General features: G+C 50.9%; 9 protein-coding genes across 9 annotated transcripts; 5 read left to right on the top strand and 4 right to left on the bottom strand.

The window, feature by feature from the left end:
• The first annotated feature begins 77 nt into the window (after positions 1–77).
• BX661DRAFT_176639 (BUD22-domain-containing protein) lies at positions 78–1,817 on the top strand. Its single transcript, XM_051534396.1, has one exon. The coding sequence runs from the start codon at positions 141–143 to the stop codon at positions 1,740–1,742; it is 1,602 nt and encodes a 533-aa protein (XP_051394491.1). The 5' UTR covers positions 78–140; the 3' UTR covers positions 1,743–1,817.
• Positions 1,818–1,869: 52 nt separating this feature from the next.
• BX661DRAFT_203025 (uncharacterized protein) lies at positions 1,870–5,179 on the top strand. The gene is made up of 3 exons (XM_051538521.1): positions 1,870–2,185; positions 2,315–2,529; positions 2,644–5,179. Exons 1-3 carry the CDS (start codon positions 2,060–2,062, stop codon positions 4,964–4,966), a joined length of 2,664 nt encoding a protein of 887 aa, XP_051394490.1. The 5' UTR covers positions 1,870–2,059; the 3' UTR covers positions 4,967–5,179.
• Positions 5,180–6,242, top strand: BX661DRAFT_176637 (uncharacterized protein). Its single transcript, XM_051534395.1, has one exon. It carries the CDS (start codon positions 5,271–5,273, stop codon positions 6,195–6,197), a length of 927 nt encoding a protein of 308 aa, XP_051394489.1. The 5' UTR covers positions 5,180–5,270; the 3' UTR covers positions 6,198–6,242.
• Positions 6,243–6,350: 108 nt separating this feature from the next.
• BX661DRAFT_139827 (eukaryotic translation initiation factor 5A) lies at positions 6,351–6,845 on the bottom strand (the record flags this gene model as incomplete). The annotated part of the gene is made up of 1 exon (XM_051532808.1): positions 6,351–6,845. The coding sequence occupies one exon, from the start codon at positions 6,843–6,845 to the stop codon at positions 6,351–6,353; it is 495 nt and encodes a 164-aa protein (XP_051394488.1).
• Positions 6,846–7,401: 556 nt separating this feature from the next.
• Positions 7,402–8,849, bottom strand: BX661DRAFT_176633 (vacuolar protein-sorting-associated protein 25-like protein). Its single transcript, XM_051534394.1, has 3 exons — positions 8,600–8,849; positions 8,229–8,428; positions 7,402–8,097 (listed from the first exon to the last, which is right to left on the bottom strand). The coding sequence occupies exons 1-3, from the start codon at positions 8,674–8,676 to the stop codon at positions 7,805–7,807; spliced, it is 570 nt and encodes a 189-aa protein (XP_051394487.1). The 5' UTR covers positions 8,677–8,849; the 3' UTR covers positions 7,402–7,804.
• A 24-nt stretch (positions 8,850–8,873) lies between these two features.
• Positions 8,874–10,221, top strand: BX661DRAFT_176630 (tyrosine phosphatase-like protein). Its single transcript, XM_051534393.1, has one exon. The coding sequence runs from the start codon at positions 9,134–9,136 to the stop codon at positions 9,827–9,829; it is 696 nt and encodes a 231-aa protein (XP_051394486.1). The 5' UTR covers positions 8,874–9,133; the 3' UTR covers positions 9,830–10,221.
• BX661DRAFT_195860 (uncharacterized protein) lies at positions 10,115–10,831 on the top strand (the record flags this gene model as incomplete). The annotated part of the gene is made up of 1 exon (XM_051537994.1): positions 10,115–10,831. One exon carries the CDS (start codon positions 10,115–10,117, stop codon positions 10,829–10,831), a length of 717 nt encoding a protein of 238 aa, XP_051394485.1.
• A 104-nt stretch (positions 10,832–10,935) lies between these two features.
• BX661DRAFT_168491 (homogentisate 1,2-dioxygenase) lies at positions 10,936–12,297 on the bottom strand (the record flags this gene model as incomplete). The annotated part of the gene is made up of 1 exon (XM_051533437.1): positions 10,936–12,297. One exon carries the CDS (start codon positions 12,295–12,297, stop codon positions 10,936–10,938), a length of 1,362 nt encoding a protein of 453 aa, XP_051394484.1.
• A 521-nt stretch (positions 12,298–12,818) lies between these two features.
• Positions 12,819–14,893, bottom strand: BX661DRAFT_192864 (uncharacterized protein; the record flags this gene model as incomplete). The annotated part of the gene is made up of 2 exons (XM_051537738.1): positions 12,819–13,799; positions 14,834–14,893. The coding sequence occupies 2 exons, from the start codon at positions 14,891–14,893 to the stop codon at positions 12,819–12,821; spliced, it is 1,041 nt and encodes a 346-aa protein (XP_051394483.1).
• Positions 14,894–16,772: the final 1,879 nt, after the last annotated feature.

Genomic DNA, 16,772 nt, shown 5'->3' with positions numbered 1-16,772 from the left:
ATAGCAAAAAAAATTTAAAAAAATTGTATGTACGCAGTGCTTCAACCTAAGCAAAAAAAGCTTTCCCGACTTTTTTTCACACTTGCGTAAACGCAATTCAATTCAATTATTTTTGTTAGCTCAATTATCTTGTTATTATAATGGTCGTCAAGGAGTATATGAAGCTCCAGAAATCCCGCAGCGTGGCACCCATCGCTCGCTATGTTCCGAGACTTCATTCCAAGGCAGCGAGAATGGCCAAAAAACACGAAACCGCACAGCAGCTTAGGGTCAGCAAAAATGATAATATGGAGACTGAACGCGAGAAAGGAGAAGGTCAGTTTGGCGCCGAACGGAACCACAGCTCGACGGCCAATGATTCGGCAGAGACAGGGCAGATGGCTCAGGATCAACTTGACAAGCTAGATTCCGAGGTTACTCCGGAGAAGATCGAAAAGTTCAACAAAAAGTTTCACACGGCGAAGGTCCAAATGCACACCGTCGTGCGGAAGGCGCTGGCACTTGAGAAGCTGAGGGTTTCGACGCGCATCAAGAGGGCCCAACTTGAGCGGGAGGACCCGAAGCTGTTGGAGATTGATCAGTCCTTGCCAGCCAAGAAGCAGCAGGAGCTGTTGAAAAAACAGCAGAAACTGCTTTCTGTCGAGGAGGCCGAGGCGCTCCTGGAGAAAATAAAAGCAATGGACACGGCGCACCTTGCGAACATCATGTACTACAAACTAGCCAAGCGCAGCTCAATCATCAGGGACCAGACAATGGAGTCTGTTGCCACCCCCGAGGTTGTCGCTGCCTTGAACGACTCGTATATTAATCACTTTTTCAGCATGCAGAGCATCTTGAACACCCTCAAGTACCACATTCTCGAACTTGAGTCTGTACTTACCATTGACAAGCGGAGTAAGGAGGATAAGGTGATTTTGGCCGAAAAGCTTGCGGAGAAGAGAAGTAGAAAGGCCGCTGCCAAGGAGGCCGCAAGAATCGCTGCAAACGCAAAGGAGAGGCGTGTTGAAAACGGCATTTCCGACTCTGAGGTTGATCCCGTCATTGTTCCTGCCGCCAGGCATGTTGTCAAGTTCAACGCCAAACCGTCCCACAAGTCTGGCTCTGGCTCTGGATACGGTTCTGGCTCCGGCTCTGATTTTGCGTCTGAGAGTGGTAATGAAAATGAAGGTGGCGATGACCATGGATATGAGTCCGTATCCGATCTGGACGCCGAGCTAGCAAAGAAGCACCAAAAGCCCACCAAGCGCAATGACGATTCCATAAAATCAACATTTGTTGGAAGCCTCGACGACTTTGTTAGCGATGACAACATCAGTGACAGCGATAGTGATGATGAGGTTGCTGAGCCCAAACGCAAGCGCAAGGAAGAGCCCAAAGCCAAGAGCTCCAAGAAGTACAAGGGTGGCAAGGATGCTTATGACGAGGTGGCGGACAAGGACTTCAAAAACATCTACGGCACTGCAGATGCAGAGCGCAAGAATCGTCCCGGACAGCGTGCGCGCCGCCAAAAGTTTGAAAAGATGTACGGCAAGGATGCCAACCATGTCAAGCTGATGGAGAAGGACAAGAAGGAGAAGCCCCGCCAGCCTGCTCCTCAATTCCAGAAAAAGTCGGACAATAAGCCGATCGCACCTGCTGCCAAGTCCGAGGCCATGCATCCGTCATGGGAGGCCAAGATCCGCCAGAAGAAGATCATGGAGCAAGCCAAGTCCATTCAGGGAACCAAGATTGTATTCGACTAACTTTGGGTCAAAATTAATGTTTTAGATCAACTTTTGTGGCTGTGCTAAAATAAAAAATATTTTGCTCATACCGAATTTTCATGCACTCTCGACGCATTAGTGTTTCGTGTTTTTTTGTCTTTGAATTCTCTATTCTGCATATTTTACGTTTTTGTATCTTTTTTAGTCCAATTCGACCGTCTTTTGTTATTTCCTTTTATTTTTGTTCATATATTATTTTTGTTTGAAATTTGGCCGCGAAGACCAGTGCTGTTGTTCTGTAGGCACGCTTTCAACGCCATTTTTATTTCTGCTTGATTTTTGACTACTATTGACGCATGCCATTTAGACGCAGAGGAGCACGGTATCGCCATCATCGCAGCCCAGCTCAGCGCAGCACAGACACAGACACAAACATGACCGGAATTACCGAAATAAATACAGGAACAGTCCCACCACCGAATGTACGCTTGTGACCTTTAATTGCCGCAGCGGCCAATGGCCAACATAGGCAAACCACAGCCTTCGAATTTTGTATTTTTAATCGACTGCACAACTAACTGACAACCTCGCTCTTTGATTTGTACTTGTAGAACTTCCATAATCAGCTATGCAGCCAGCTGCGGGTGGTTGAGCTTAAGCACATTCTCTTGTATGGCATGACGCTGACACAAAACCGCTTTCCAACATCCGGGCTGAAGAAGAGTCTTCTCGTGGAGTCACTGGCGGGGCAGTTCAAGTTCTTGTATGACGCCAAGCAGCGAGAAAATTACCAGAATTTATTAGGATGCACGGCCGACTACTCAAGGTACGCTTTTGCAACCATAAAGGTCAAATGTTGCTGCCATGTTGGGTCTATTTTTATGTGCTAATACCTCATACTGCTCATTTTGCTGATATTGTCTTGACAACTGCTTTTTAGGTTTCTCTTTGCGCACCAAAAGTACCAATGGTACAACACGGCCATCAAGTTTCCAAATACCAATAGGCCATGGACCGCGTTCAACCAATCCAGCCGGCCGCCTCCAATCATCGATAATACACGTGTATCAGCAACCACTTCAAGTACTGGTGTGCCTATACAAGCGGCCGTGGCTGCGCCTGTGGCTGCGCCTACGGCTACGGCTGCAAATGCAGCTGCAGCCGCAATTTGCTCGACCTTTGACCGTGTCGAATTCTGCGAATCACCGTTTACCGTGCCCATTAAAAACGTTTGTTCACCGATTATATTCATGGAGACGCGGGGAAGAACGCACACTAAAAAGATTCAGTTGAAGCTAACGGCAGACTTAGTCGACACTCTGACTGAAAGCGCCCGCACTCCCGGCGCTGCAGAATACGGAATTTACTGGTACATGTGCGACTACGCGGACGCCTGCCAGGCTGCCAACCGCACGCCCAAGCGGCCAGTCCGCGTTGCATTCCCGCAAACGTTGACAATGTTGGTAAACTCTAAGGCGATTTTGCAGCAGCACTTTCAGGCTTTGAAAGCAAATTTTCCGGCCAATGTCAATGAACACATTATCAAGTCCACCGATCTGACAAACTCGGTGCACGTCAACTACAATTCCAATTCGAGGTGGGTGGGTGTGCTGGCACTAACAAAATTACACTCAGTGCAGTCAATGTCCAGAGACATTCGCAAAAACAGTTATGTGGCTGCGGAAGATGTGCGCAAGCTCTTTTTTAAAGGATCCGGGATGGACGACGACGATCTGATTTCCACTGGGGCGCTGGTTAGCCTAAAGTGTCCACTTGGCTTGAGCCGGATCAGAACACCTAGCCGCTCAAAGTTTTGCCAGCACACACAGTGCTTTGATTGTGAGACGTTCCTCCAGATGAACAGGCAGGTCCCGACATTCAAGTGCCCTGTATGCTCGTCCGCGATTAAGTCGTGGCGCGAGCTGATTGTGGACGGCTACTTTGACGCGATTCTGCAATCAACCTCGACCAACGACGACCAGGTGTACATTGAGGCCGATGGGACATGGAAATCCAAGCGGCAAATGGAGACTGTACAGGTGGAGTCACACTCAGCCAAACGGCAGGCATTGGAGGTTGTCGTCGACGAGTTTGTTGATCTGAGCGACTCGATTTCATTGCACGGTCGGCCACCTGCGAAGGACAAGCGTCCACGGGTTGATTATATCGACCTCACCCTTGACTCGGATGACGACCATGAGTCGACGCTTCCGCCAATAACCGATGAGGATATTGAGTTGATCGAGGCCATGCTTTCATCATCAAACAATTCTAGCAGGAGCAACAGCGAGTCGGAGGCAGATGGGTTGGCGGAAAAAAACGGCACAGCTTCTCCTATCGCTCTGGCGTCTTCGGAATCAGGGGAAATTCAGCCGGCAGCTCAGGCATCAACGGCCCAACCGGAGGCAGCTCAGGCGTCAACAGCTCAACCCGAAGCAGCTCAGGCGTCAACAGCTCAACCCGAAGCAGCTCAGGTGTCAACAGCTCTGGAGGTGACCACTGCCACAGGTCTGTCGAGAATTGTTCCATGGACAACAACCACAGCCGATTATATTGCTTCACGACACCATGACATGTCGTTCATGCCACTCATGCGCCGGGCTGCTCCGCAATTGCCAGAATTGCCAGGATTTCCAGCAATGCCGCCGAGTTCCGTTGTCGCCGCTGCCACTGCCACTGCCGCTGCTGATACCGATGCTGATGCCGATGCCGCTGCTCTTACTCTTGAACACAGACACACATCTGAGTTTGAAAGGATGACAATGCCAGTACCAAGACCACTGCCGAAAGCGAGAAGGGGGCGGAGGCCTAATGCACTAGCTTTCTCAGCAGCAGACATACCATCCATGGTTGGACTAGCTTCGCTATCGACAGCCCAACAGGGGCCAGTTAGTCCATATCGGGCTCCAATTTTGCCTTCATCAGCTTTGGTTACGCCGGGGCGCCAAAGTGCACATATCTCATCGCACTCCAGCAGTCGTATGACAACATCGCCGCTTGCAAGGAGCATTACGGGCTCAGGGACAGTTCCCAGACCCAGGGTCAGGATGACGGTTGATACAACTACCACCACTACTCCCATCACCCCCACGGCACATTCTCGCCAGCCGGTGATTGGAATGTCGCCTGCATACAAGTCGCTCTTCATGAACGCCCAGATGGTAAGCGATAGCGCTTCAAGTGACACTGGTGTTCCTCCGACTGCTTCTGTTGCTGGCAGAAATATAGCACCGACACCCGGTGGCTCGTACCCCTCTGCATAATTGTATGTTGAGTCATACGTTGCACTGGAGCCGATCCCTTTGTCCGGCCACTTTGCATATGCGTCAATTGATTTTTTTCATATTCAAACCAATCTAAAATTGAAGTTGCCATAGGTTCAACCTTGGCGCACGTGCATGAGCCCCAAAAAAGAGCGGCTGTCGTATGAAGCTGTCCGGTCGGCCTGCTGTGCCACGCGTAGGCGTAATCTGGGCTTTTCTTTGATCATTCATCTTGTTTGCCTCTTATATTTTTGCTTTTGTTGTCAATAAAGAGACGAGATAGATTTTTAAGATTAACTACACAATGATCCGCATCGGGACCAATGCTCTCACATCTGGGCGCAGCATTACACGCGCATCAATGCTCTGCCGGAATTTTTCCAAAATAGAGACCGACGGCAATACACGGCTAGCCAAGCCCTGGAGCGGAGACATTCCACGGCCCAAGGCACCAATTCACCTTGAGTCGCCTGCAAGCGCGCAGGCTTTTGTCGAATACTCGGCAGAATATTTGAGTTCAGGGCTGGACAAGCAGGACATATTCGTGTATCCTGATTTTGTAACCACCTCTGAGCACGACCTGCTGGTGAAGAGCTGCGAGAATAAGCTCAAGCGGCTGGCTAGCACATACGAAATGGGACATTTTGACAAGAGAATCCGCAATTACCGCGAGTGCTCGGTCAGCGCTTGGCTGCCGCAGAAGAGGGGCATTGGCGCCCGCGTAGCCGATGCCATGGGCAAGTCGATTGACCCTGATCCCGTTGATCTGCCTGACAGGGATGCAAAGGGCGGATCCAGCGGATGGACGACAGTCGGCAAGTATGATGGCCAGATACGGCATATTCTGGACCGCGTCTGGGACCTGTTCCCTGCGAGCTACGCCTGGCTGCCGCCGCATATCCTGGACCTTCACCAGGACGGGGAAATTCTGCCGCACGTAGATAACCCGGACTACTCAGGGTTCGCCGTCGGCGGGCTGTGCCTGCTGGGCCCGGCTGTCAGCACATTTAAGCATGTTGATGACCCGAGAATTCGCGTGGACGTCCTGCTGACCCCAAAGATGCTGTACTTTATGACCAACAGAATCAGGTACCAGTTTACTCACGAGATCACTGTGAATCCTGAGCAGAGAACGTGGCAGGGCAAAACTGTGCCCAAGGCCAGGCGCATCTCGCTCATGTTCAGAGACGCCAAGGAGCCGGATGCCGGCTGGAAAAGCCTCGCCAGTTAGGCCTGTGGCACTTATTTTAAATGGAAAATATAAACTTTCAAAAAATTCGTAGTGAAAACCATTTATTTATATATAGCGACAGACAACCCAGTTCACAAAATGAATGGCGCAAATCAGCCCCAAAAAGTTAGCGCAAGCGTACCGGACTCCAATTTACTGGTTGCCATTTTCGCCCCTGGGGGCATCCTTGAAGGAGATGGCGGCCTCAATGCCCATCGATCTGAGAACGGTGACAAGGATCTCAGCACCCTCGTTAAACCTAGCCTCCAAGGTCTCGCCGAGCTCGCCCTCAGGAAGCACAACATCCTCCTTCATCTCACCGTCATCGGCCATAAGGGAAAGGAAACCGTCATCGATGTTGATGAGGGTCCACTCGCTACGGTGAACGTGGGGAACGTCAATGTTGTGGGTCGAGGGCGACAGATCCTCGTACTTCTTTGCGTTGAAGAGATCGACACCAGAGTAGTTGACCTTGGCGTGTCCGTGCTTGCCGGTCTTGGAGGTCGACATATCAATAATCTTGCAGGGGCGGCCCTTCATGACAACAAACCCGCCTTTGCGCAGAGCAGAGCACTGCATGGGGTAGGTGAGGGCGGCTCCGGAGTCAGTCTCCTCAAAAACGTGCTCGTGCTGGGAATCGTCGGCCATTTTGTTTATCGCTACGTATTAATTAAACTATAAGTAAAATTAAAAAAGAAAGAGTTAGCAATTGTGCGGCAGATTCAAAGCTTGGAATGAAAGGACACACGGTTCGGGCCAGTAAACGGTTTATGTGTATATAAATAAAATAACTGGATAATAAAAGAGCAACAACAATGAACGCGGCAGTAGTAGCAGCAGTTTCTGTAAGAGTGGGTCGGTTTAAAAGCCCTTCGCGCATCTACTCATCTGCACGAATTCAAGTCAAAGTCCCGGCTGGTATACACAATAAGAAAATAGGCCAAAGCAGACAAACTGCCTGCTCATGCTTTGTACAAAAAAAAAGACTAGTGACACTCAAAAAATATTTTTTTCTTGAATCTCCCAATCTTCCAAGTACGAAGAAAAGCCACGGGCTCACAAAATGTAATGTGGAAGTGCGATAAGATGAAAGCATACTTTTCTCGGACTGGAAAAAGGAGGTTAATTTCCTTGCTTCTTAGACACAATAAAAAAATATAAAAGCACGGAAATACATACCTTGTTAAAAGTGTTAAAAAAGAGGGGTAGAAGGATGTTGGGAAAGAAAGAAGAAAAAAAAACTTGCGCTTGAATATGCCGGGTGTGAATAATTTTTCGTCTTTCTCTCCAGTATGTGGCTCCTCTCGTATACTTTGCTGATGCCTCATCAAATTGGCACTGTTTTTGACGAAATGGCCAGGGTAAAATTTTTTTTCCAAATTGCTTTGGTATAGATCTAGCGGTTCGAGCCGAGCTGCACTGAACCTGTTTTCGTTAATTTTTTGGGTTGGGTTCGGTTGGGCAGGCATTGTTTTCACCGACCTTCACCCCCCTCATCCTACTCATTTAGCTCGACAAGCAGGAGTGCGCACAGATATTTTCCGCACAGATATTCCCACTCTGTAAGCGGAGTCTCTTCGACCAAAACCAGAACCAGTACTGGGCTCTCACGCAAAGAGCTTGACACCCATGTCATCATCGGACGTCCCGACAAAGAGCTGTGCCTTGCCCTGGCTCTGCAACACATCCAGCGCTCGACGAAGCGTCACCGAATCCAGATTATGAAACTCCTGTCCGGCAGTGTCGTCACCATTGGCCAGTTCAAAGACGGTCAGGACAGTGTTGAACAACCCGCGCTCGTTGGCCCATTGATAAATCATGGAGGCCCACACTTCGGGCTTGCGCCAAAGAACCAAGCACGAGTCCTTAGCGTTTTTGGCGCCTGTCCATGATGCATTGCCTACTTAGCATGTAAAAAATCGATGTCAGTGCTGGTGCTAGTGCTGGTGTTGGTACTGGTAAAGGTTGGACGAGTGGAAATTAAAGCCATAGCCTGGAGCCGTAAGTGTATTTCAGAAAACAAAAGCTTACCCTGCTTCACCAAGTCGTCGACCAGTTCGCGCAAGACATCGACGCGCAACGAGCGGTGGATCTGCCTGTTCGTAAATGGCGGTTCTGTGATTGCCTCCGCCAGCGTCAGCGAGTAGAGGCGGTTATGCCTGTAGTACGCAAGTATCAGATCGCACCACTGTCGCCTCTGCTCCTGCCATGTAGACTCGTTTGGCTGTCGTCTACATTGATTGTTTTGGTCACGCAGAGGAAGAGAAAGAAAATAAGGCGGAATGTGCTTGTGCCATGTTAGTTTCTGCGTCTGCACCTCCTCACATTTGGCTTTAAATGTGCACGCTGCTCGAGCGAAATGCGCCCGCTGGGCTTGCTTATGCAGGGAAGAGGCAACTTACGTGAAGAACGGCGGAAAGTTGTATATTTCGGGGAATTGGAACGCTCCGGGCGTTGGTACTGCTGTTGTGTTTGACATTGTCGCACGCCGCGTTTTTATTTGCAATACTTGTGGTAGTATAGAGAAGTATAAATGAGTGAGTAACGAGGGGGATTCAATGCGGTAAATACCTGCGCCAGCTTTCTCATTTGCATGTTGACATGCAAAAGGGCTTAACTGCTGTCAAACTGCCAAATTAAAACTGCCTTGCTGGCGGCACTTAATTTCTGATCACGTGTACATTTGTGTTACTGCTGTTTAAATTCAGTGGCTGTCATTGGCTCTCAAGGATTGTATTTTTTTATCTCAGGCTACATTATTTCCTTGCGATCCCGCCGGCACACGCCGGGCAACTTTCGACCCCACTCTACCGCTTGATGTTCCTATCCCGTTCGTTGCTTACTTCTGCTCCTTTCTTGTATTTGCGATTGATACAATAATTATTTCTAATAGAGGCCCCAAAAAATATTTTTGCTCTCTTTAAACCTTTACAAAAATGGCAAAGGGCAAAGGAATCAGCGTCGTCGAAGCGTACCTGGTGGCATACAACGCAGCCTCGTTCGTCGGATGGGCCTACGTTTTGGTAAAAACGCTCTTATATCTCTCGGTCCACGGGACAAACCTTGACGGTCTGTTTGACAGCATTGGCAACGCGCTCATCATTGTGCAGACTGGCGCAGCCCTGGAGATTGTCCACTCGCTGGTCGGCTTTGTGCGCTCCAGCGCCATGACAGCCACGTTGCAGGTGTACTCGCGCTTGAACCTGGTATGGGGAATCCTGTACATGTTTGACTACCCTGAGGTTCGCGCATCTTACGGCCTGGTTCTGATGGTCCTAGCCTGGTGCATCACCGAGTGCGTCCGGTACAGCCATTATGCGCTTTCTCTGTTCGACATCGAGGTATACACCCTGCTTTATCTGCGCTACACCATGTTCTACGTGCTGTATCCGGCCGGAGTCACCGGCGAGCTGCTCGAGATTTGGGCGGCGCTTCCACATGCTGCGGCCATTAGCTCATGGTTCTGGGTGTTCCTTGTTGTCAACATTGTCAACTATCCGCCGGTGCTATACAAGTTGTATACGCATATGATTCGCCAGCGCAGAAAGATCCTCGGTGGCGGCGCAGACAGCAACAAGATTAAGGCAGCCAAATCCGTCGACCCGGTCGTTTCCAAGAAGAAGAGGCTTTAATGCCTGTGACTTTTTAATTTATCTTATTACCGACATTGCTCTCTTTTGTGTAAAAAGTTTACAAAATAGACAAAACTTCATTATTCACCAGACGCAACCCCCAAAAAGGGGGAGGGGAGATCACTTAGGCGCATTGTTCATAAATGCGCCTAAAATTGTATTTATTATTCTTTGGACCAGCGTTGAATAAGGAATGAACAGTTTTAGTTTCTCTCGTTTCCTCGTCTTTATATTTCATGATTTTTTAATTTGCATTTCTCATTTCTCATTTTATTTTGTATTCCTATGTTCCAAGCAGCCCAGTTTTACTCGCCCGAAGACCAGCTCAGGGAGGAGCAAGCCCGGCTGATGCGGCCAAGTAACACAGACGCCGAAGCCGCAGCCGCAGCCGCAGCCGCAGCCACAGCCACAGCTGACACCGAGCCAGGCTCGCGAAAACGCCCACGGCTGGCCTACGAGGGCGAGCCAGATATTACCAAATGGGCGGTCCCGCCGGCACCAGACATCTTCACACTCGAGACAGACCACACCAACAACCTCACGCCAGACCCTGCCATTGCCTTTGCCACAATGACTGTTACTGACGAGCCGACAGACCCATACCAAGGTATCGGACCCACACTCCCAGCCATGCACTTGAGCAGCGAAGTCCTGCACCAGATATGCAACCTGTGCACGGCACAGAATGACTTTGAGCGGCGTCTGTTCGAGCACCGGAAGCGCATCCAGCATGAGTATGACCGAGCTATGAAGCAAATTGATGCGCGGGAGATTATTGGGCCTGTGCCAAAGCAGGAGAAGGATGAGGCCTTGAGGCAGCATAGGGTCGAGCTTGATCGCGCCGACAAGAGAGCGATTGAAAAGATGGATGAGCTTCGGTACCAGCAGCAGATCCAGTTGCAGAGCTTGGGCGTTCCCGGATTTTACCCGTCGTCTGATGTCAAGACCATGCAAACGCAGCAGGCGGCGCTTTTGCAGGCCATGGCCCAGCTCAAGCCATAGCAGCAGTGAAAGTACGAAAGATGCAAACATCATGTTGCGAATAGTTTTTTCTTCCGAATGTAAATAAATAAATAATGCAATGTTTATTATAGTTAACCTCACAGTCAGTGCTCGTTCCCCGGGTGGTGCGTATTTGTGCCTGGTTTCTGGTCAGGATCAAATGTGACGGGAATGTCCTGCCACACCTTGTAGTAGTCGCTATCGCGATGGCTGTGCTCGGCCGCCCACTTGGTTGCCCGCAGCTGAAACATTGTCTCAAACATGAACGTCTGCGAGTTATCGGCGATCCGCCCGGGCCTGAGCTCGCGCGTAGTCGCACTCTGCACGGTGGCGGCATCCGGCCCATGCGGCGTCATCGTCGAGTGGATGCTGCAGCCTCCGGGCAAAAACTTGCCCTGCTTTGCCTCGTAGTTGCCAAACAAAAGGCCAATAAATTCGCTCATGCAGTTGCGATGGAAGTACGGCGGGCGGAACGTATCCATCTGTACCTCGAATCTCGGCGGGAAAATGACAAAATCAGCGACGGCTGTGCCTGGATGCGCAGACTTGCACGTCAGGACGGTGAAGATGGACGGGTCGATGTGATCAAAGCTCACCGAATTGACAACGTTAAAGTTGGCCAGGTTGTACTTGAACGGTGCATAGTTGCCGTGCCACGCGACCACGTCAAATGGAGAGTGGCCCTGCTTGGCGGCAAACAGCGTGCCCTGGCTCTTGCTAATGATGGTCCAGCCATCAGTAGTGTTTTCAAATTGAGCTGTGGGCGTCTGGAAGTCGCGCGGGTTGGCCAGTCCGTTGGCACCAATGGGCCCAAGGTCCGGTAGCTCAAAGTGCCCATCGTATACCTCAAGGACAAACCCACGGCTGGGCCCGTCGGGCAGCGCCACGGAGAACCGCATGCCGCGCTGGATAACCGCAATTTCATTTGGCGCCACCATTATTGGCCCAAACTCCGTTGTAATGTCCAAGCGCCCCTGCTGTGGCACAATGAGCATGTCACCGTCGGAGCTGGTAAATGCCCGGCAATTCATTGACTGCGACGCCGCGTACACGTGAATGGCAATTCCGTTTTTCACCGTCGGATCGCCTGCGCCACTGACTGTGCGCAGACCGTCAACAAAGTCGCTGTCCTCAGGGATGGGAAATGGCATCCATCGGTTTTGCGTCGGTGTTGGATCGGTTGTTTGCGAGTCGAATATGCCAATGATGTGGCTGTTTTTTGTGTAGGGCTCGAATGGCAGATGCATGACGGATGGCCGGATGCGGTAGAGCCAGGTGCGCTGGTTGCCACTGCGCCCGACTGTAAATGCGGTTCCCGATAGTTGCTCTGCGTAGAGGCCGTAGGGACAGATTTGGGGTGTGTTCTGGCCGACTGGCAGCGCGCCGTCAAGGGCCTCCGATGAGAAGTGGTTGCCAAATCCCGACTGGTATGTGTACGAGTTGGGTTGCTTGTCTTCTGTGAACATGGTTTAATGTTTCTTAATAATAAAAGGAATATTTTATACTTTTGTTTCGAAAATTTTAGAATAGCTCGTTGTATTATAGCACGAAAAACTTTTGAGAATCTATGGAAAAGCAATGCGCACATATATACTTATTTGTGCTTTTGCTCGTAACACAAGTTGAATCCATTTTCAAATACCACCAATTGTACACGCCATCACTGACTTTCCCACGCTGCGTACAAAAGAAAACAAAATATCAAAGTGATGTTTATTGAATCACGCGCCAATGTTTTTCTGCATAAACAGCCAAGCAAAAAACAAAGATAATATTCTCACGCTAGTCACGCCCAAAAAGCTTGGTTATTTTCTGTGTCCTCGGAGTGACGCTGGCAATTGGCTCACTTTTCGGTTGTGAGAAGTGAAATAAAGTTTAATTAGATCCACAACGAAATATGCAGTTTTAATCAGCCCCTAGCAGGGTGACCAGACAAGTTCCAAACGCAGGGTTAATAAGATAAACACTCCAATCTCCCAACTCAAATCTAGAGCTTCTCGGTCAGCTCAGGAATGATGGTGAACAGGTCGCCGACCAGACCGTAATCGGCAATCTGGAAGATAGGCGCATCGGCATCCTTGTTGATGGCGACGATGACCTTGCTGTCCTTCATGCCGGCCAAGTGCTGGATGGCGCCAGAGATACCAATGGCGATGTACAGATCGGGAGCAATGATGCGACCGGTCTGGCCGACCTGGAGGCTGTTGTCGCAGTAGCCAGCATCGACAGCCGCGCGGGAAGCACCGACGCCCGCGCCAATCTTGTCAGCCAGATCATAGATAATCTTGAAACCCTCGGTGCTCTTGACGGCACGGCCGCCAGAAACCACGCGCTTGGCCGAGGCCAGATCCGGGCGGTCGTTCTTGGCGACATCTTCCTTGAGCCACTTGCTCAGAGGAGCGGCATCCACTGCGGGAGCAGCCTCCTCAGCAGCAGAAACCGCGTCGGAAGACACAGCAGCGGCGAACGCTGTCGTGCGAACAGTCAGGATCTTGATGACATCGCTGGTCTTGACGGTGGCAATAGCGTTACCGGCGTACACCGGACGAACAAAGGTGTCCTCGCCCTCGATGGCAATAATGTCCGAGATTTGCTGCGAGTCCAGGAGCGCGGCAAGGCGAGGCATAACATTCTTTCCGGCAGCCGAATGCGGGGCAAAAATATGTGTGGCACCCTCCTTCTCCTGCAGAGCCTTGAGCAGGTTGGCCGTGGTCTCGGGCAGAGCGTGGTCGAAAATTGCGTCCTTGGCGACAATAACCTTATCGACGCCCTCGATCTTTGCAATGGCCTTGGCAATGACATCAGCCTCAGATCCAGCAACGACGGCTGTGACTGGCCCAGAGATCTTGCGGGCGGCCGTAATCGCATTCAAGGCACCCTCCTCAAAGCCGCTGCCCTTCGTCTCGACAAACACCAGAGACGACAAACCTGACCTCTGCACAGCGTAGAAGCGACCGAGTGTGCTGTGCTACAGATAGATAAAATGACAAACAATCAGTTGGTGTTTTGCAAGGAAAAAAGAAGCCAAATAAGCGCATGTTAGCCGGGTATGAGCATATGCCCGTTAATGAGGGATGGTGGTGATACGCACCTGTTTAAGGATGGAGTTGCGAGCCAGAGCGCAGCGAATGGAACCAAGCATTGTACAAGTGTTAATTCTAAAATATGAAAAAGTAGGGTTGACGACGAAAAAAATAAAAAGGACGAAATTGAAAAAAGTAATACAGTGAGCGAGCTGATAACGAAAGAAAGCCTTAACCTGACCAACCGCTTTTTTACTTGGACTTTAAACATGCTCTGCCATTATAGGCAAAACTGGCATTGGCCTGGGTGCGTGTGAATATTCACGTGCTCACTCCAGCGATAAGCGGCCAGAAGCACGTGAATTAGCCTTCTTAAATTGAACCATCGCCTCCACCCGTTCAGCGGGCAGCTCGCGGCTTGGCTTGGCTTGGCTTGAGCCACAGGCCTGCGCTTTGTCGAGTGACGTTGCAATTTCACTTCGAATTCAAATTACACAATTGCGCATGTGCACTCGCGTTTTTTTTGCTTTTTTTCCCGTGCACACATTTTTCCCCTCAAATATTACAAATAGCATAATTCACATTTAATGGCAAACTTTCAATTACGGCAGTTCCACTTTTTCAAGCGCGAGCCTTTGGAAGATTTGCCCGAGGCATTCAAGCGGCCTGAGCTGCTGATGGCGTCGGGCGGCGGCGAGCTCATCTTCATTGCCGATTCGGATGGCTCAATTCATATTGTCAACCGCGCGTTCATAGTGCGGTCGTTTGTGGCAATCAGCGAGGCGCCAGACACACGCATCACGCAAATGCTTCACATACACCAGGCGCGTACTCTGGTGACCATCGAGGAAAACGTCTCATCGGCAAGCAGCAGGCCGGTGATAAAGCTGTGGCCCGTCGACAAGCTTATGCGGCAAACTGATGTTCAGCCGGTGACTGTCAAGTATCAGCAACCCACTACAACGCCCTACCCACTGACTGCAGTTGCGGTCACGCCGAGTCTCAGCCAGATTGCGCTGGGATTTGCCGGTGGCCACATTGTGTTGATCCGCGGCAACATTGCCAAGAGCAAGTCGACAAAGCAGCGCACGTTGCACGTGGCGCCGGAGCCCATCACAAATCTGCATTTTGTGACTGACGATATTGGCACTAGCGTGACGCTTTTCGCGACAACAACAGCCCAGACACTGGTGTTCGACACTTCGGCTACCAGCAACAAAAACGATGCCAATATGCTCGAAGAGCGGGGTTGTAGTATTGGCTGCTCGCTGGTCAACGAGGAGAGGGAGCTCATTGTTGCGCGCGACGAGGCCATTTATTTTTACACGGTGGAGGGACGTGGTCCGTGCTTTGCGTTCGACGCGCCCAAAGTGATGCTCCGGCGGTTCAAACACTATCTGCTGCTGGCGACGGCGCAGCCGTCGCCAATGGTAGCGGCGCCCACTTTGGCAAATGTATCTGATGACAGCAGCTCTTTACTCCAGGATACCGACAGCCGCATCTACTCGTACAACGACGCGACCACATTCACTATCCTTGACACTAAAAACAAGCTGGTCGCATACACAGGCGTGGTTGCCGGCGGCGTGCGCGGCGTGGCTACAGAGTGGGGCAGCGTTTTTGTTTTGGGCGGGCACGGCACGCTCGATTACTTTTCTGAGAAGGATCTGCTCGAGAAGCTGGACATTCTCTACCGCCAAAACCTCTACCCACTAGCAGTCAAGATGGCGCAAAATGGAAACTACGACCTGGCCAGCGTGGCTGGTATTTACAAGAAATACGGAGACTGGCTCTACAGCAAGGACGAGTTTGACTCGGCGATGTCCCAGTACGTCCAGACCATCGGGTACGTCGAGCCGTCGTACATCATTCGCAAGTATCTCGACGCGCAACGCCTGGTGAATCTGGCCAGCTATCTCCAAGAGCTGCACACGGCGGGTATGGCGACATCGGACCACACAACTTTGCTGCTGAACTGCTATACAAAGCTGCGAGACGAGGAGAAGCTTAACCAGTTTATCCATACGCAGGAGGACTACCAATTTGACGTTGACACCGCCATATACGTTTGCAGGCAGGCCGGCTTTTACGACCAGGCGCTATACCTCGCTGACAAGTTCTCCAAGACGGGAATGTACCTAAAGCTCAAGGTCGAGGACCAGGAAGACATTAAGGCCGCGCTGGAGTACATGCGCAAGCTGGGCGATACGGATTTGTCGGCATACATGGCCGAGTTTGGACGCCGGTGTCTGAGCAGTCTGCCTCGCGAGACCACAGAGTTGCTGGTCGACGTATGCATTCGCGGGATGGACGCACGTCTGGCGGGCACTGCAGAAGGTTCTTCTGCTGCTATTGCCAGTCAAACAGACACTGACACAGATCCACTGGCTACGCGGGCGGTCTCAGCGCCTGTTGCTTCTTCGCTGTCAATGAGGCGGATCCAACACTTGTTTGCTGACCAGCCGGCATGGCTTGCCGCTTTTCTTGAGCGCGTCATCAGCCTCCGTTGCCAACAGCAGCGGGTCACTGCAAATGGTGAGCTTGCTGAGGGCGAGGACAACGACATAAAATCAGCATGGAATACCCTACTAGAGCTCTACCTATGCGGCGTGGAATCGCCTTTGCATGAGCTGACGCTGTCCTCTGCCACCAAGCAAACACCCAAGGAGCGTGCGCTTGAGCTGTTGAGAAATCCGCGCGCCACTATTGATTGGGAAAGGGCGTATATTCTGTGCGCGTCAAACAACTTTACCGACGGGATAGCTGCGCTTTACGAACAGAAGGGCGATGTGGCCGCCCTTCTTGACTTGTTTATTGAGAGTGACGATGTGCAAAGCATGCGCAAGCTGCTGCACACCCATGGCGAAAAGCAGCCGGATTTGTACATCAGGGCGCTGCACTATTTCGCTCGGAACCCG

The sequence above is a fragment of the Kickxella alabastrina genome, assembly GCF_025024165.1.
Source record: "Kickxella alabastrina strain RSA 675 chromosome Unknown BX661scaffold_2, whole genome shotgun sequence".
NCBI classification, from domain to species: domain Eukaryota; kingdom Fungi; phylum Kickxellomycota; class Kickxellomycetes; order Kickxellales; family Kickxellaceae; genus Kickxella; species Kickxella alabastrina.
The sequence above is the reverse complement of the archived record's forward strand: the minus strand, read 5'-3'. Positions and strand labels throughout refer to the sequence as shown.

Bases quoted from the DNA above. Each gene is read 5' to 3' on its own strand.
- BX661DRAFT_176639 (XM_051534396.1), top strand. From the start codon at position 141: ATGGTCGTCAAGGAGTATATGAAGCTCCAGAAATCCCGCAGCGTGGCA.
- BX661DRAFT_203025 (XM_051538521.1), top strand. From the start codon at position 2,060: ATGCCATTTAGACGCAGAGGAGCACGGTATCGCCATCATCGCAGCCCA. The intron at 2,186-2,314 runs GTACGCTTGTGA...TTGTACTTGTAG, and splicing joins GAACAGTCCCACCACCGAAT to AACTTCCATAATCAGCTATG. The intron at 2,530-2,643 runs GTACGCTTTTGC...ACTGCTTTTTAG, and splicing joins TGCACGGCCGACTACTCAAG to GTTTCTCTTTGCGCACCAAA.
- BX661DRAFT_176637 (XM_051534395.1), top strand. From the start codon at position 5,271: ATGATCCGCATCGGGACCAATGCTCTCACATCTGGGCGCAGCATTACA.
- BX661DRAFT_176633 (XM_051534394.1), bottom strand. From the start codon at position 8,676: ATGTCAAACACAACAGCAGTACCAACGCCCGGAGCGTTCCAATTCCCC. The intron at 8,429-8,599 runs GTAAGTTGCCTC...CAATCAATGTAG, and splicing joins AACTTTCCGCCGTTCTTCAC to ACGACAGCCAAACGAGTCTA. The intron at 8,098-8,228 runs GTAAGCTTTTGT...CATGCTAAGTAG, and splicing joins CGACGACTTGGTGAAGCAGG to GCAATGCATCATGGACAGGC.
- BX661DRAFT_176630 (XM_051534393.1), top strand. From the start codon at position 9,134: ATGGCAAAGGGCAAAGGAATCAGCGTCGTCGAAGCGTACCTGGTGGCA.